This window comes from Pagrus pagrus (genome assembly GCF_965226575.1).
Source record: "Pagrus pagrus genome assembly, chromosome: 12".
NCBI lineage: Eukaryota > Metazoa > Chordata > Actinopteri > Spariformes > Sparidae > Pagrus > Pagrus pagrus.
Window position 1 is genome coordinate 5,353,081 of NC_140196.1, and position 18,450 is coordinate 5,371,530.

General features: G+C 42.8%; 1 protein-coding gene across 1 annotated transcript in view; it reads left to right on the plus strand.

Annotated features, from left to right (window-relative positions):
- LOC311267244 (contactin-associated protein-like 4) overlaps window positions 1-18,450 on the plus strand; it is a 92,354-nt gene that overhangs the window by 51,712 nt on the left and 22,192 nt on the right. The window contains exons 10-17 of the mRNA XM_084370198.1: window positions 86-257; window positions 7,107-7,213; window positions 9,850-9,969; window positions 10,547-10,747; window positions 12,110-12,272; window positions 13,295-13,422; window positions 13,946-14,116; window positions 17,200-17,418. Coding sequence (XP_084226324.1) covers window positions 86-257; window positions 7,107-7,213; window positions 9,850-9,969; window positions 10,547-10,747; window positions 12,110-12,272; window positions 13,295-13,422; window positions 13,946-14,116; window positions 17,200-17,418 — 1,281 coding nt within the window. The remainder of the gene's footprint in view (window positions 1-85; window positions 258-7,106; window positions 7,214-9,849; window positions 9,970-10,546; window positions 10,748-12,109; window positions 12,273-13,294; window positions 13,423-13,945; window positions 14,117-17,199; window positions 17,419-18,450) is intronic.

Here is an 18,450-nt window from a genome sequence, read left to right on the forward strand (position 1 = left end):
AGTGATAATTTTCGAATGTGTCAGCTCATCTAAAAGAGACTCGTGGAGTCTTCTCTGACTGATGTTCCCCCTCTCCTCTGTTCAGGCTGTCCCGCTGAAGACGACGGGCAGGAATGCAGAAACCCCTTTAACGTCTTTCAGGGCTGCATGCGTCTCCTGACTCTGGACAACCAGAACGTGGACCTGATCATGGTGCAGCAAAAGGAGCTGGGAACCTTCAGCAACCTGCAGATCGACATGTGTGGGATCATCGACAGGTCAGTTTCCAAAATATTGTTCACTGACATTTGTTGAGACACTTTTTTTTTTCATCTTATATTCTGCACAGCCTGATGAGGTTCATCACATTTGCCTTTAAATGTTCAATCAATCTTGGACAGAATTCAGTTGACATTTGATTACAGAAGTGGAGTAAATGAGCACAGAGCTTTGTCTTACTTCGATACGCAAAACTAAAACTACACTGAGTTTGCACAGACATTGTAGTGGTCCTTGTTACCAGGAGTGGGGTTTGAACCCACAAGAGCTTTGGCCCATTGGATCTTAAGTCACTCGACCATCCTGGTGGCTTCCCATCAATGACTAACTAACTAACTAGCACGTATGAGGAGCATTGAAACACACGTTAACCACTTGGTGCAAACTCAGTGGTCATCTGATACTAGTGATTTCTCCACTAAGAGCAGCATAGGTTGCACATATTGTCTGAAATAAGGAGTATTTGAAGTCAAAATCGCCACAGGATGTCCTTCAATTTTAAGACATCCTAGTGTCCCCGACTACCAGGAGTGGGGTTCGAACCCACGAGGGCTTCTGCCCATTGGAACTTAAGTCCAACGCCTTAACCACTCGGCCATCCTGGTGGCTTCAAATGCATGTTTGCAACGGGAAATAATCAATTAGTTACTTCAGATACTGAGTGTAAAAGGTCAAAGTATGATGACACCGGCATATTTGTCTAGAAAGTGTTGATCTTATATGTCCATACAAGGACGACAGGTTTCAGCAGGTTTCATGAGTCTTATAACAAACACACTCTGTGTGCCATCCTGGTGACATTTCCTGTTCACATTTAACGCTAAACACACACAACTGTTGTAGGAGACACCAACAGCATGTTGATTTAATCAATCATTGCAATGATTGATTAAATCAACTCAGCATTGAAATGCTGAGTGTTAAAGATCAATGATAAATGTGACCATGAGACGTGATCTCAGAAGGCGGGGCTCTTATACATGTTGATCTTTTATCTCAAACATACAGTATGTGGCTGTACCCGGGTAAGAAGTGATCCAGCATCATAACAGTCAAAACCCAGCATTAGCCGTGAGGTGACGTCTCTAACCAGAGGTTGCAAAGTACACATATTCATCATTTCACAATAGAGAGCTTATACCAGGAGTGGGATTTGAACCCACGAGGACTTGTGTCCATTGCATCTTGAGTGCAACGCCTTAACCACTCGGCCATCCTGGTGTCTTTAGCTGCTTACGTGCAACAACAAGAAAAACCAGCAAGTTGATTTAATCAATCAGTTACTCTAGATACTGAGTGTGAAAGGTCAACGTATGATGACGTCAGCATTTTGGTCTAGCATGTATCCATTGTATCAAGAGTGCACCACCATAACCAGCCAGGCCATAGAAGAAGGAGAGAAAATGAAGCTGTTGTTGCCGACTGTGTCATTTACCTTCTGAAGTCAACTATCATCTTTTTAGATATCTCACTTAGACAGAAAACCTGTGACAATTCATTCTTCTTCAGCTTCAAAGTATTTTCCAGGCACGCTGTGGTGAGACAAAACACAAACAGTTGATTTGACAGGTTGTAATAGCAACGTTGTCTTTCTGTCAATGTTTTGTTGGTTCTTAAACAGAAATGTTTCTTCTGTTGTTGGTTGTTTTATCATACGGCACTTTCAGAAGCAACCTTGTTTGGAAACATCATTTTTCTTTCCTTTTCTTAGCCGACAGAATAATGTACTTGTGAGAGAGAATGCATCGTCCGGGACACACACAGCGAGACACAAACAATCATAAGTCTGCACACACACACGCTCGGTATATCCATTGTGAAGTTCACAGTTATTGTTCCCGGGTGTTACAATGGTCTGTATCTGTTCCTACGGGAGTCACAGGGAGTCACAGCGTATGTTATAGCAGCAGGAGGATGCACATGAAAATTGATGTTCAACATTCACATTTCAGTGTTCAGATGTCCATGTTGCCCTGCTGTCCGCTTCTTTTCTATTTATACCTCCTTCGTGTCTTGGATTTTATATGTCGAGCCATACATCAGAAAAAATGCAATTAAAGCAACGTGAGGGCGTCAAAAATGTTGAGTTACATGGCATTTCTAATGGAGTCACATAGCGAGAGGCTAAATAAAAGGTGGATTTTAGATTGTATAACCGCCACATTAGCCTCTGGTGATACAATTATGTATGATAGGGACACAGAGAGAAACAAAGACTATAAAAACGAAGACACAAAATGGGAGTTAATGAGTTTAATCTTTGGCATTTGAGACAGAAATAGAGATGAACTTCTGTTCCAAGAAGCAATTACAACACTTAAAGACGTGTCTTTCCTCAAACTGTCAATGACTGGAGGACAAAAACGGTGAACACCAACTCTCATGGGTGACGATCTACGAGCTCCAGTCGAAGGAACAGAATACTTCCCTCCATCCATAATCTATAATATCTATTTATCCTGTGGAGGGTGAGCTGGGGGCTGGAGCCAATCCCAGCTGACACTCGGCGAGAGGACGACTCTGGACAGGTCACAAGGTCGTCACAAGTTTTACCACGCTGCTCCATACTGACCTCTATATCCGCATCATGTCACCTAAATATGCCAGAATTTTGAAAACATGATCCATGCATTATTACTTGAGATATGTTAAATCTAGAAATGTCGGGGAAAAAAGGCTTTCTCTGGCAATGTTAAAGAGAGTGAGAAAAAAAATCCTGAATTAATCCCTTTATCTCGTCCACACCAAAAGTTTATTGGGTCTATTCTGGGCTGAGACCCGTCTTCTTTTTCCTGAAAATCCATTCAGTACTTTGTGTGTAATCTTGTGTAAACACATATCCTCCTTGGTGGAGGTAATTACATACAACAATACAAAACCAAAAATATAGATAAATGAATTAAAGTAACACAACAGCGAAGAAGAAGAGTATGCCCTCATAAAAAACCACATAATCACATCCAAATTCTCAATTTTTACATAATATTTATATTCTGAGTTGCTCTTAATAACTAATACACAGTCACAACTCCATCCTCCATCCATTTTGTCTTGGAAAAGAGAGAGAAGAGAGAAGAAGAGACTGCAGAACAAATCGTTCGCTGTTTTGGTGTCGCGCCAAATAGGAGCACAATTAATGAGACAATTACAGCAATTACAAACCTCCCCTAGGGCATAGCACACACACACACACACACACACACACACACACACACACAGTAAACTCGATGTAAACACCAACATACGTGCTCAGATATCGAACCGACCACGTATCTCTGCCAGATAAGGAGAATCTGCTCGAGTGCTTTTAATTAAACGTCTCCACGTTTCTGCATTCATCAGATTATGATGCAGCTCCGGCACAGATCTGACTGCTCACTGAAACAAACCTGTGAAAAAAAAAATAATAAAAAAAGGTATTTTTTCCAGAAAAGAGAAAAATCATCTACCATATGCTCTCTGGCTGTAATCCTGCTGATTGAATTTTGGGCCCATGGGATATATTGTACTGTAAACTCTGGTGGAAAATGGACTCACCCACACCGCTTCAGTGTTGTGGTCATACTTCAGAGCAGGTTATTATATCTACAGCTGTGTGTGTGTGTGTGTGTGTGTGTGTGTGTGTGTGTGTGTGTGTGTGTGTGTGTTTTATGATTGTTGCCAGTAGCAATGAGTATTATTAGCCAAAGCAAACAGTCCATTAAAAGCACAAATGGAGCTCAAACCCACAAGGAGAGACTCCACACCATCAGTTCGCACCTTGTGCTGTATCAAACCTGCCCGTTTAAAGGTCACCTCATAACAACGTTAGCGTAGCGCACACGTAAGAGCATTAAGATGCATGTCAGGGTGCATAAAGTCAACATCATCATCATCATCATCATTCTGCTCCCTCACACACATCAGTCCTTCCTCGTAGCTTTGTTGGGTTTTTGCTTTTCCCAGTATTTGAGTTTCAGTTCCTGTTTCCTGTGTACCCACCTGCCTGCCTGCCTGCCTGCTCCTGGTCTGCATGTAAGCTGCTTTTTTTTGCAATAAATCACTGACATTACCCTGCTGCCTCCCCTGTCATCTGCTTTTTGGTCCAAGCCCTGTTGATCAGTAACAGCAGCCGTGAAAGACAGGAACAATTTGTCTGTATAATGAATCCTTCAGATGCTTTACGCACTAAAGTAAATGATCTGAAAACTTTTTTCCACCACTGAGTTTTTAGTGATTGAACAAAAGCATGGTGCACTGCGCAGTCTGAGGGAGGAGGGGAAATGGGGTTTCTCCAGTACTGGAGCCAATATACTCTGTGTGACAGGAGTTAAATGGCTGTGCTGAATTTTTTGGTCTTACCTTATCCCTTTTTCTACTAACTCCAGCCTTTTCACCATCTTTATCATCATCATCATCATCATCATGGCTTAGCAGAGAAATGACACCACCTCAAGAATCATATCCGTTAACGTCTCGAGCAGATCGATGTCACTTTCTACTCGACATAAAAAATGAGACGGCAGCAGGCGGCGGCAGTTTAGGTTAATATTTAACATGAACTTAATGTGAATGCTAACTAGCTCACTTTAGATCAAAGCAGTATTGAGATAAATGGAGGTGAAATCCGCACAGTAGCGGGCTGACAGGCTGCTGAGTCGGGGCTTTTTATCTAAAGGCTGCAGATTCTGTGCAGTCATCTGTTTTCTCTTCAATATTCCTGCCTGTGCTTCGGCAAACACACACTCGAAATGTCTTCACATACATTCACATTCAGAACTCGCAACATGCATTTCTCGATTTTACGATATAAACAGGAGCATGCGGGCTACTAGCCCTGCAGATACCAACACCAACACACCGTACTCTCTGAGAAATGATGCAATGGGACTGGAGTGAAGTAGTTAAGATGTTTTTTTTATGTTTGTTTGTGTGACAGAGAGTAAATCGAACCCTGCTGAAGGAATCGGCCATGAAAGCAACACGCATGTATGAAAATGTTGTTTTCTGAGTCAGACGCAACAAGAAAAAATTGATTTGAAAAGCGGTCAAGGCAGGATCAATATAAAGACAGGTTGAAGCACATAGCTTGCAAAATAATGTAATATTTATCAAAGATGCTGATGCACACAGGTCAACACAAGTACACAGAGTGAACGATCACGTGGCTGTAAAATAACATGCAGACAGGCAACATGTTTTCTCAGGCAGAGCAACACTTAGCAAGGAAAGTGCATCCAGCTGTCTTTAAGAATAGCTAGCTATCATCTTTTATATCCCTTTTCAGCAGAATGAGGCAACTTGTAGATCAGCGGCTAAGCTATCCAATCACCAGGAAACTACAGATCAGTTGCAACTTTATGTTTCTTTAGTTTTCATTTTTAATTTTATGTTGATGCGCTGTGCTTATGGTCCGGTTAGGTTGAGGCACAAAAAACACTGGGTTGAGGTTAGGAAAACATTATGTTTTGGCTTACAATTCTTGGTTTTGTCAGCACAAGACTGGTTGGAAATGTCCCAAAAAAATCCTGTTTTGTTGCCACTGAAACATCTGAAAAATGTCCTAAAGTCTTGTTAAAAATATCTTGTTGGAGACACGGCTGGAAAATGTCCCGACGTCTGGTTAATACCCAGTGGTAACCCAGCCTTCCTAGCTCCAACACCACTGACGAAGCCCTTCAGCTCCTGACATAAAGTCAATGTGGACGTGTTCATGGCTCAGTTTTGTATGTATGGCACATACATTTGAACATATCAATTTGCACGGATGTAAAGTGCCAACATTTCATCCTGTCAGCTGGGCTGGTTGAAATTGAATAAACTGACAGAACCTAAAAAAGTCCTTGCACATAGATTATGATGCATATGTATATGTCTTTAAACTAGATGCTCTATCACTTCAAAATAAGGGTAAATCAAGAACCCAAGTCTGATAACGTGGTTGCAAAAAGCTCAAAATATGTTCAATGTCCTCAGTTGGAAGGAAAGTTTTCACCCGCTAACATCAACGGAAAGAAAGTTGTGAGGGATTTCAGTGATTTTTATTCTAAGTGAGCTGTTGCTCAGATGAACTGTCTTTCTAGTCCACATTAGAGATTTAACTTTCCAGAGAGAGTTTTTTTTTTCACCCAGCAGCCTCCCACAACACGACGCCTAAATGGAAAATGTGACCTTTTTGAAAATACTGCAACTGAAATATTTATCTCTCCGCCGGTTTCATTGTTCCCGACCCTCCTACACACATTTGGCCATGAAACAAATAACGTGCTTGAATCAACATAATTTGCAGTGCTTTCCGCCCATTTAGTGAAAAAAAGCTTTACGTAACGGGCTAATTGTGCACACTGAGGCGCACTTTGTTTTTTGTGATGACACTGAGAGTTTGACAGCGATTTCTGCCGATCATCACCGCCTGGTATCGTCCATGAAATAACCACACGAGGTCGAGGTTTGATCCTCGCAGCCAGATCCTCTCCAGCCAGTGTTTGTACAAACACGCTGAGTAATTGTAGGATGAATGACTCAGCTGAAACTTTAAAGATGCTTAAGCTGCCTTTTCGGACAAACTAACGAATAAAGTTTGCTTCTCTTGACAGGAAGGCATGAAAGGGTCTTTACTGGCATCGACTGCCTCAAAAGGTTTTTGGCAGCAAAACCTGCAGAATTGTTTCCAAATGTTCGAGCTGCCAAAACAAGCAAATGGATTTTTTTTTTAAAAACCTGCCGTCTCAGTGCATCTAAAGAATATATAACTGTGGCTTTTTTTTTTGTCTGGACGGCAAAAATAAATCATTGAAGTTCCTCCCAATCACACGTCAATCAGGATATTGTCGGGAACCTTTGTGATAAGCCTCTCCTGTCTCTTCCAGGTGTTCACCCAGTCGTTGCGAGCACGGCGGCCACTGCAGTCAGTCCTGGATCGTCTTCCACTGTAACTGCTCTGACAGCGGCTACAGCGGAGCCACCTGCCACAGCTGTAAGTCACCTGTCAGATCAACAACAGCACACGCGCTAACACATCGAACAGCAGGGCCGGGGGTTGAACTATTAGAGCGCCGTCAGCCCCTTAAAAACCCGCCGCTTCCTCCCACCGCATTCGCTTCGTGACCTGCTGCTTTTACATTAAGTGCCCATCAGGTACAGAGCACTCAACATGCAAACACAGTCTTGCCATGTGTTAAATGATTTCAACATACTGTGTAGAAATATGCACCAAATAAGCTCGAATGACATAATGAAGCTATTAAAAGTCGATTTTGATGATATGTACTGCTATCAGTTCAGGCAAATCTGGATTATTCTGCCTGTTTGTGTTAAGTTGTTTTCTGCTGCACACGAGTCGTAGGAAGCTGCTCTGTGTGGATGGTGGGCGTACGAACACAGGACATCGAGTCCAGTGTGTGTTTTGGTTCAGGAAAGTTTAGGAAGAAGATCCTTCCAGTAACTATCCATCCAGTTAAAATGTCTTTTCTTGTGCTTCAAGTCATTTTTGAGACCAAAATCACCTGGTGAACTATGAGACGGCTCTTAAAGAGGCAAGATCAGCCTATTTCTCCTGTTGGATTTACAGAAACTCAACTCTAAAATCCAATTTTAAGACTATTGATTTCTGGGCCTTGAATTAGTTCAGGAATTTCTGAATTATTTTGTTCATAAAGGTGGAGGATCATATGACCCTTCAAGCTGGCGTGCTGACTCAATTCAGCCACTCTCCGTCCTTGAAACTGCTCTTTCTCATATTTAATCCTCTTCCCATCTCGATATTACAACCCCTCAACTTTTAAAACACTCACACAGTCCCTGCATCTTGCTCCTTGGCCACTCACATTTTTCTGTCTCATTACTTTCGCCAGGGTCTTCACCAATGTCTGTTGGTTGGTTGGTTGGTTTGTCAGCAGGATTACACGAAAACTATGGGACAGATTTACTTGAAACTTGGATGGAGGATGGTTCTCAGCCTAGAATAGACCTTGCTACGATTTGGTGCAGATCTGGAGTAAGGGTGAGATTTAGGGATGTTAACTGCACTTTGTTTAACATTGCGAGATAGGGTTTTTCAACATTTCCTCTACACAGGTATCGATCAGGCCTCATTCTATCGTCAGCTGCTTCAAAATGCTGCTGGTTCAAGAAAATGAGATAAAACTCAAATTCTGGCCACTCTGCATTGATTTTTTTTATCAATTTTACTGTTGACCTTTAAGACTTTATATGCCCCTTATTATACCAAACAGCGACTAACCCTTCAGAGCCTCGGCGCCCCCTTAGATGGCGGCTTTTTTGGGTCATTCCCAGAGTCTAACTGGTGCTTTCTACAAGAAAAGGGTTGCTGGACTGATTTAAAAAGAATATTGCAACAAAGCTGTGATGGATAAAATGGAAATTAGAACGAAGTGAGAGGCACAATGTGAGAGAAACAGTGCTAGAAAGGCTGATGATGAATTTCCTTTTATGTGCACTTACTTTTATCTTTTCAAATTTCAGCAACTTGTACAGAATAAAGTATCAGAAGATATGACTCCACGATATGAAAGTAATATCGTTGGAGCGTGTGAGAAAAGAGGGATGAAAAATGGATGAATAGCACAGCCTGGAGACTGCTGGTAATTTCCTGTGTTGGTACTTTTATGTACATGTCAGCTCTCTCATGTCAGGGGTATTTAAGGGACTTTTCAAGTTGGCAGCTCCAAGTGGCAAAGAGGCTTAGCGTACAGTTTGAACTTCAAAACGGCAGAAAATCCGTGATTCTAGGGTTGCCAATCACAGATGCACTTAAGAGCCATATTGTTCAGCACTTATACAGTTTTCTGCCTTTTGATGTAGCTGCTGCACATTGTGAGTTATGACCGAACAACAAAAAGCCTCGTCTTGGTTTTTTCGGTTTTCGGCTGCAGCCTGGGAGCATTTTTCAAATAGACCGACCAATTTGTGAGCTTCATGTGATGCCTGCTCAGCAACTGCGGAAGATTTATAAAAACCTGTTTGTTTAATGAGTGATATGATGGAGGTTAATGAGAGTGTAGCCGTGACTAAACTGCCAAATAGTGAATGGATATAATAGGCTGAGATTTACTGGTTCTGTGCCAATTCCCTCGAGTCAAATCCTCGAGACCAAGAGAGGAGAGTTTCCCACACGGTTCACCTCTGGTCTCGTTTTTATTGCTGATGTTTCTGTGAAAACCTTTTTTTTCTAACCACACTGAGGGACTGTGATGAATAAAAGGCCTTTGGCTGCACAGAAGAAGGAAGATAAACAGGTGTGGGAACCTTTAGAAATGGATTTCCAGAGGCAGACTTATGGAGATAGAGAGGAAGATGCAGGGCTGATAAAGGTCTGAAGTTTTTATTTATTGCGTCTTTGTACTCCCATCAGTCATAACTGTCCTCTCCAGCTGGATTCATCTTGACTTTATGGGACGCTGCGGCAGAAATAAAACTTGAGATGATTGTCTTCACTCCGGTTATGAGACGTTGAGTCAGTGGAGGTGCATACATATGAAGCAGCACCCATAATCCTCGGCAGCGTGCGATCTTCATCCCCTCGCTGCTCCTGATGAGACGACGTCGACGTGATTCATGTCGGAGCTGATCTCGTTGTTTTTCCTCTCCCAGCTGTGTACGAACAGTCCTGCGAGGCGTACAAACACAACGGCAACACGTCGGGACAGTTTTACATCGACGTGGACGGCAGCGGACCAATCAGACCGCAGCTGGTCTACTGCAACATGACAGGTGACAGACACACAAACACACAATCTCTCTTATTCTTGTGTCACCACTTAACATGTTGTATGATTAATTGTACATTATGGTAAGTTGCTCCTCTCCTGCATTCATCTCCCCGTCTGTACACGTCTTGACGCTTCATATCATGTGCATCATGATGACACGGAGCGTTGTAGATTTTATTTTTCTCTGCTTTCTTCTTATAAGTCTTTCTCGCCATCTGTGTCAGCGCTCTGCTCCATTTGCATAATTGTATAAATTTGAATAATGCTGATTCTTCTATTGTTGTGGCTTCCTTCATTTTTCCTCTCTGTGAATCTGTGTTTGTTTTCTCGCATACAAAACGTGAACAAACACAATTTCACAATCATACGCGATTGTTGAACATCATTCCCAAACTTTAGACTGGCTCCTCTGGGGTTCACCCAAACTTTTAATCACAACTCTCATCAACACACAAGACTCAGACGAAGTACTTCTATAAAAACATGCTTTGATTTAATCTGATTTTCGTAATCAGAACATTTCCAGGTTGAAGTGGGCCTGAGGTGGTACCTGTAACGATGTCTGTGTCCGTCTGCAGAGGAGAACACGTGGATGGTGATCCAGCACAACAACACAGAGACCACCAGACTCCGACCGTCTTCGGTGGGAAACCAGCACTCGGTCCACTTCGACTACGCAACTGAGGAGGAGCAGCTATCGGCTGCCATCGGCCAATCAGAGCACTGCGAACAGGAACTGTCCTACAACTGCAGGAGGTCCCGCCTCCTCAACACCCCAGGTGAAGCCTGTTTGTTTGCTTCCTGTTCAGCTCTTTTACCATCCTGGTTTCTTACTTGAAGCCTCTTTATGTAGGTGTTACTTTAACTCAGAGTAAACTTTTCTTTTCTATCGAGGCTTTGATTTATTCAAGTTGTAAACACTGAATGCGCAACATGTAAGACAAATATGTGTACCCAATCTTTGAATTAAAATGTTGTCAGGTTGAGTTATGAGGCATTTATCTTTTGTTTTGTTTTATGAAAACAAAAGCTCGGGATAAAACAATCCAACTCCCCGCGGCTCCACACATCTTTCTTGCGCTACCAGACAAAACAAAACGATTGTTACGCTCGTTGCTTCAGACTCATTCATTCTCCGAGGATTTCCTTCTTCTTCACCAGTCAGCCAGATTAATGGATTGTGTGCGATTTGTTTAAACGTCTCCTTCTTTGAGTCCCATTTAGTTTGTCTGCATGTTTTGTTCTTTATGTTTATTCATGGTGTCTTTCTGTCTGCATCAAGCTTACACAGTCATTAACTGACGGATAGATTTTTTAAGAAAACAAGAACAAATGTTTATGTTTGCATTTTGCTAAACTCAACATTTATCTTAAGCATTAAAATCTAAATCCTGTGTCTTCAGTCTGGTCGCAGTGTGCACAGTCGGCAGGAAAACAAGGGGAGGGGAAGCAACAAATGGATGTATGGAGGGAGGGTTATACTTTCTCGGCTTCAGTGGCTTATAATAAAGTGTTATTGTTGATCAAACCTGAGTCTGTACATCGAATGATAAGTCAAGAACAGTACGTGCTGAAAGGAAAACATCTATAAACGGTATTTATGGACATACTAAAGTGTTGTTGTGCAGGAGATGTTCCAGTAAAATACATTATAAAAGCAATGTAGAGGGATGTTATTGATTTTTTTTTTTTTGTAATGAGGGAATGGATCGACCTTTGCCGACCCCAGCTCACAACGTTCTCATTATAATGATGATCCAACTCCCGACAGAAGACATTTTTATTTCATCGCCTCAATATATTTTCTAAAAAGTGGATTCAGTTTGATTGTAAGAGCCAAGATTTACTCTGCAGCGTTGTCCCCAGAGGAAGTGCAGGGAAGGAACAAAAAAAGTTTCATGTATCTGTTTTTGTGTCATCTCTGAATGCACAATGTGTGTGTGCTGCTTCAGTATTTCAGCATGTAAATGACTGATAAGTCTTTCATGTCGCCATTTCTTTTGTAGAAGAAGCACATTTTTGTTTCTTCTCGGTTTTAAACAGCAAAATAACTCCCAGCTGAACCTGCAAACATTTCACTGTTGAACTGAACCCAATGTTTTCTCATATATGACCCATGTTGTCGGTTGTGTGTGTTTCAGAGGGCTCTCCGTTCAGCTGGTGGCTCGGTGGTCCCGGTGCCGGTCGTGTCCAGACTTACTGGGGCGGAGCTCAGCCAGGCAGCCAGCAGTGCGCCTGCGGCCTGCAGGGAGACTGTGTGGACCCACAGCACTACTGCAACTGTGACGCCGACCGCATGGAGTGGTACTGAAATTAATAAACATTTCATACACTATAGAAATGCAAGTCCATTTACCATTTTACCTTATATGTTATAATTCATTCAGAAATACACTGTTGGGTGTCGAGGTAGGAAAGAAAAAGCTGTGATGTGGATGATGGTATTTCTTTTTTTAAACAAACCTCTGCACAACTGAATGTGTGACAGCTGCGTTGGAGGAAGGTGCAACATGATATCAATGAGAGGAGCCTTCGGTCTGTCCAACAAAACAAGTAGAAAAGACGTATAGAAAGACATTTTTAGGTATTTAGACCTCGTTGTGAGTGTAGTCCTTTCATTCAGTGGTAACATCTAACAGAAGAAATCAAGGTGTTGCAGATCTGGAGATGATATATTCATCAAAAAACTGAACAGAGGTGTCCTCTTCCTAAATGAAAGTAAAGAAACTTCATATTTAGAAGTAGTCTAGTTCTTTAAACGAACTTCCCCTCCGGCTTGACCTGTAACTGCGGCAGCAAACAACAAATCGACTGGGATAAATCGAGCAGCGGCGAAAACAAAACTGTTTCCGCATGTTGTAAGCAATCCTTGCCTTTGCTTCACTTCCTCCCCTCTATCTTTCCCCATTTCAAACTGTTTGTGCAACGCCGACTCTATTTTTGCAGACCGGAGCTGCCACTGCCGCTCTTCAATATTTCATCAGACACACAAAGTGCTGTGCACGTCTCGCTTCCAGTCCTTCCAGTCCTGGATGTATTTTTATAACACCGCTCCTCTTTCGCAACAAGGCTAACGGGAGGATTATCTTGCGGGTGCATAAAGCTGCATGTGGGCGTCAAATGGACAGGTGGTGTTATGTTTTGGGAGTAGCGGTTTCACAAACTGCCAGGGATGGATGCTGACTGTCAAGATGGTTATAATTCAGTTTTTGTGGAATAAATCAGTCCCTGAGAGATTGCACCGATACAGTGCAATGTTTACATCAGCTGGTTACAGCATGTGATATTGTCACAAGAGTGTTGCACTTTCTTTTTCTCTTTTCCAGGACTGAAGACTCCGGCCTGCTCACGCATAAAGACAGCCTCCCCGTCCGGTCTCTGGTGCTGGGCGACATCCAGAGGCCGGGGTCAGAGGCCGCCTACAGGGTGGGGCCGCTGCGTTGTCACGGAGACAGTAAGTCAAGTACCCCAGTTGCCTGGTTACACATGATCCTGAGATGAGAGGAATCGTCACGGTGCGAGAATGACTGTTGTTGCATGACTGATGAGATCGATAACGCTTTCATATCGACACATTTTGATGTGAAGCCAAAGCAAGCAGCTGATTAGCTTAGCATAAGAAAAAAGACTGGAAACAGAAGGCGACAGTAGTTTGGCTTTGTCCAAGAGAGAGATTTTCATGGCGGTGGTGGTTGTTTAACTACAAGACAACAACTCCCATGATCCCACACTACTCACATCTTTTCTGTTTTGATTGAGAGACCCATGTTGTCAAAACAAATCAAAGTGAACACTTTTACTTTACTTTCTAATCTCAGTCTTATTCATTTAAACAGAGTATTAAATGTGACACAAATGTCAAAGCACATCCAGAATCACTGGACACTTTTGCTTTCAGCCGATCAGTTCAACAGGCTCACTTCTGCTGTGATTTCCGTTCAAAGATCTTGACACCGAGCTCTCGTTGTGTCCCTCAGAGAACTTCTGGAACGCCGCGTTTTTCGACAAGGAGACGTCGTACCTCCACTTCCCCACCTTCCACGGGGAGCTGAGCGCGGACATCTCCTTCCTGTTCAAAACCACGGCCTCCTCTGGTGTGTTCCTGGAGAACCTGGGCATCAAAGACTTCATCCGGATCGAACTGAGCTGTGAGTAGAAGCTGGTGGATGAAGACCGGATCAACTACAGCTAAAGGGGATATGTGGGTGTCTTTTAACACATTAATGGCTCACGACTGTCAGAGGTGGTGGAAGTACACATAGTCTTCACTCAAGTAGAAGCAGAAATTGTGGATAATTGTTTTGTGTTGGTCCTTTGTGTTTACGTGTGTTGATCTGTATGGAGCTTGAACGGCTGGCGGTGTAATGTTGTATTGACTGGCTGGTTTGTATGCAGCTTGTGTTTTCTTCTGTCGCTGCTCGCGTGTTTGTTTTCTGCTTCAGGTTGAATTGTTTGCGTGTCCTCCGATCAATTTTCTTCCCCCGACAGACCTCAGTTAAACGCACGTACGCCGGCCCTCGTGGGACAGCGCTGTACTCACAACACAAATAACATGCATCCAAGATGAAATCCGTAAAAAGGGAACAGCTTTTGTTATTTTTTTAATTTTACAGTTTTATGAACTCTGGGGGACATTTCAGCCGTGACCCTCCATTAATTCCTGTCTCTCATGTAATTCACATATTTATGGGCGCCATAGTGTGTCATTTAGATTATGACAGCAATAACCAACAGGGTGTTATTTAGTTTATGGGTGCCATGGAAATGTGGCCGGTGTGAGATGTATGTTTATAGCCTGCCATATATTGTGCCATTTAAAATATAGCTGTAATACCCAACAAGGTGTCCTTGTGCTTATATGGCTCTAACAATATTGCGGCCGGTATGAGGTCCATGTTTACGGGCAGCAGTGGTGTGTGACGTTGTTGTGGATGCTTTGTATCCATTATAAGAGTCCTTTTGACGCTGTTTTACTTCACTTAACCTTTTTGGTTTGGTTTACTTTGCTGTTCTTTGGTAGTTTTTGTGTTGCTTTTCGGAGGAATTTGTTTTCGAAATGAGATTTGAAGGGACAAAGAGAATCTAATACGGGGACACTGCTGCACCAACGGCCTCCCTCCTCGGGGAAATCATTGTCTGCGTGGTTGTTCCAGCTCCGAATACCGCTCCTCTGTTGTCGGTTTCCTCAGATCGTTTTTTGCAACACTGTGGCTGTGGAGTCTGAGGACAATTTCAAAAATGAAGTTACCGTAGGATGCTGGGGTTTATTGTTTCATCTTGTTCTGTGCTCCCATAGTAATACATTCTCACCCTCCACCAGCACAACATGAAGGATGATGGTTTGCTTCGCCTTTAAATCTTTTGTTGTTGGAGGAGAGAAGAGAGAGAGAGAGAGAGAGAGAGAGAGAGAGAGAGAGAGAGAGCGGCGCAGACAACTGGAGAGGAGTGAATACATTCAGCACTGAGGTGCTGTCCACGGTGCTGAAGCAGGAACGCAGCAACAGGCCCGTGGAGCTGGCCGTGGTCCTGATTGTTGGCGCTCAGGGAGAAACTTTACTAAAGCTGTTTTCACTGCAGAGTACAGCTCGACTCTGCTTGACCCGCAATTGTTTGGGTTTTCCATTGTCACAAGTTGGTGATGGTGCCTGGTACTTTTTTTGTATCACTGTGGTTGAGGTTTAAGCAAACTGGGTGGACTAAAAACACTGCAGACCACTGGTCAAAGAGATTTGTCACCGCAACACGGACATTCTGCACACCAGGCACAATTATTATTTTTTTTAAAAAGTAGTATAAAGCCTTTTGAGGGTCCAGAGGAAACTGCATGCAATCTGATAAATTGCCTCCAGTAAGTTGCATTGTGGGTAATGTAGGCGGCAGGTTTTGAAAAGGAAGAAGAACACGCTGAATGAAAAAAGGTGACATCTCTGGTTCTGCTGTTTTCGATTTTGATCGTTTGTTTTGAAACTGTCCATGATGACTCCAACAGGAGTGCAACGCAGAGCAGTGGACTGATTTTCAAAACCTGGTGCCTACACTGCCCACAATGCAACTGAACTCATTTGTTATATTTCACTGATAATCATATGTTTTATATAAAAAAGTATATGTAATGTAACTACAGTCTTCACGGTGGAGTATAAATAGAAATAAGTATAAAATGGTAATTCTCAAGTTGAGCACAAGTATTTTATAACTGTACACGTGCACCACCTGATTAAATGTACCAACAGAGGCCCGGAGGCCCAGAATAGAATCAGCACCTGCTTCTACCTGGGAGGTTGGCTGCGTCATATTTTTCCTTTCACATTGCGAGTACTTCCACGTAATCGGCGCACGCCTTCCTGCCAGACCCTCTAGTCTTTTGTTTGTTGATATCCTTAGAGAACTGTACCCAGGCTGCTTCAGTTAGAAGCCCTGTTGGCTTTTTGTTGTTTTTGCAGTGAAAGAGTAATTAAAGCACATTCCAGGGAGCCCTACATCCCCCACATCTGCTTTGTTTTGGTCTCCATACACTTGAGTCCAACCGTACCTGCTTGTTAAAGCTCCTGTTTTCTATTCCCACTTGCAGTATTGGCAGGTCTGAGACGGAGTGCAGGAGCTGTGTGAAAATGTGCAGCTAGAAAGTGAAGACTCGTACCAGCTGCCTCCTGCAGCCTACCATCCTCATTCATTCAGCGCATGTTGATTTGTTGATTAAAAATATTCATTATTTGTCCAAAAGAAGGAAAAAAATTATCAGTCAGACAAGATCAAAAGTTTGAAATTTCATGAAGATGCGACTGTTCCTTTGTAGATCTGGCATTGATTAATTCAGGACAACAATTGATTCTAGTTGATTGGCAGGCCCGGATTTATTTCCTTGATTTAATTTGGTTCTGTGGAGGAAAAATGAATCTTTTGTTGTAACAGTTTAATGAAAGCACTGTATTGTCAGTTTGATTTGTCGGTGGAAAAATATCTTTACACAATGAAATGCGTCTGCATCATCAGGCAGCCGAGTCATTTTCTGGGGTTTAATTTGACAAACAGATGGTGGGACTTCTCAGGAAATTGTTGGTATGACTATCAAATACTCATCTAAGACTGAAACAGATGTATTTTTCTTTTCCTTTGACTTCCCTATGCCCCCTTCCTTTCCCACCTCCTTCTATTATCTACTTCATTATCTACATCAATCACCCTCCTTGCTATCCCACTACCCCCCCTGCATCTCTCCCCCCTGCATCAGCCTCCACTCAGGTGGTTTTCTCCTTCGACGTGGGTAACGGCCCGCTGGAGGTTCGCGTGGAGTCGAGCGTCCCGCTGAACGACAACCGGTGGCACCGAGTCCGAGCCGAGCGGAACGTCAAGGAGGCGTCGCTTCGACTGGATGAGCTTCCTGCCGCCACGCAGGAGGCTCCTGCTGACGGACACTTCCACCTGCAGCTCAACAGCCAGCTGTTCATAGGTGAGGATGAGATGATCTTTTGGTTTTTTTTGTTGAGCAGGGAGACAGAAATCCTCCACAGTCTGGTTGTTTTGTTGCTTTGTTGTTGTCTGTGTGAGTTTTGGCCTCATTAGTCTCAGTGCTGCTGGGTTCAAGGCTCTTTCTCAGGTCCAGTGGGACTGAAGCGACAGTCTCTTTCTGCCTCTCCATATCTCTCAGGCACTAACTTAAAAACACACTCAGCCTTGTGTCTCATATCCTCTTCGCTCTCCAGAGAGCCAGTAGTTCAGTGTTTCGGTCTCTGCAGCTCCTCAAGTCAGCAGCTTGATCACAGGACTTTTTATTTTTTTTAGTGCCTCCCGGCAGGAAAAACTTCTGAAGTTTAAAAAACAGTCGCAGCCCTCAGTGTTTGTCATCTACCAGTCTCCGTCCTCCCTGCTTTTGTTCAGGCATCGCTACATTTTGTAACACATTACTGGAACAGCACTAGTTACTTGTCTGTAAAGTAATGGAGTTACTTCACCAATTACTGCATAAGTACTACGTTACGAGGGAAAGTACGGCTATATTAGGTTAAGATTGGGACAAGACAAGTGTCATATTTGATCTGTAATTGTACTCATTATCACTGTGAAGGTGGAACTGATTAATACTCCCAACCACCAGAGGGCAGCAACGACTACTGTTCCTGCCTGAGAGCCAAACTTATATTACACCAGCAGAAAATTTAAACCCAATTATTGGCTGCGGGCCACAAAATAAATGATTGTATTGTGTTGTTAAGATGCAAAAATACAAGGATCTTTTAACTGACTGACTTGCCGTGGAAAGTGTCCGTCTGTCCGTCATGCTCGGATTATGAATTTTAAAAAAAATAATAAATAATTCAGGATCTTACAACTTTTGACGCTGGGTCACATTGTAGGATTTGGTATAATAAAACCCACATGATGTTAGATGTACACGTTGACCAATCTCTGCCACACTAGTTAATAAATAAATAAACATATCTGATGAAATAAAGTTTCTTCCATTTGTGTTAGAAACATAATC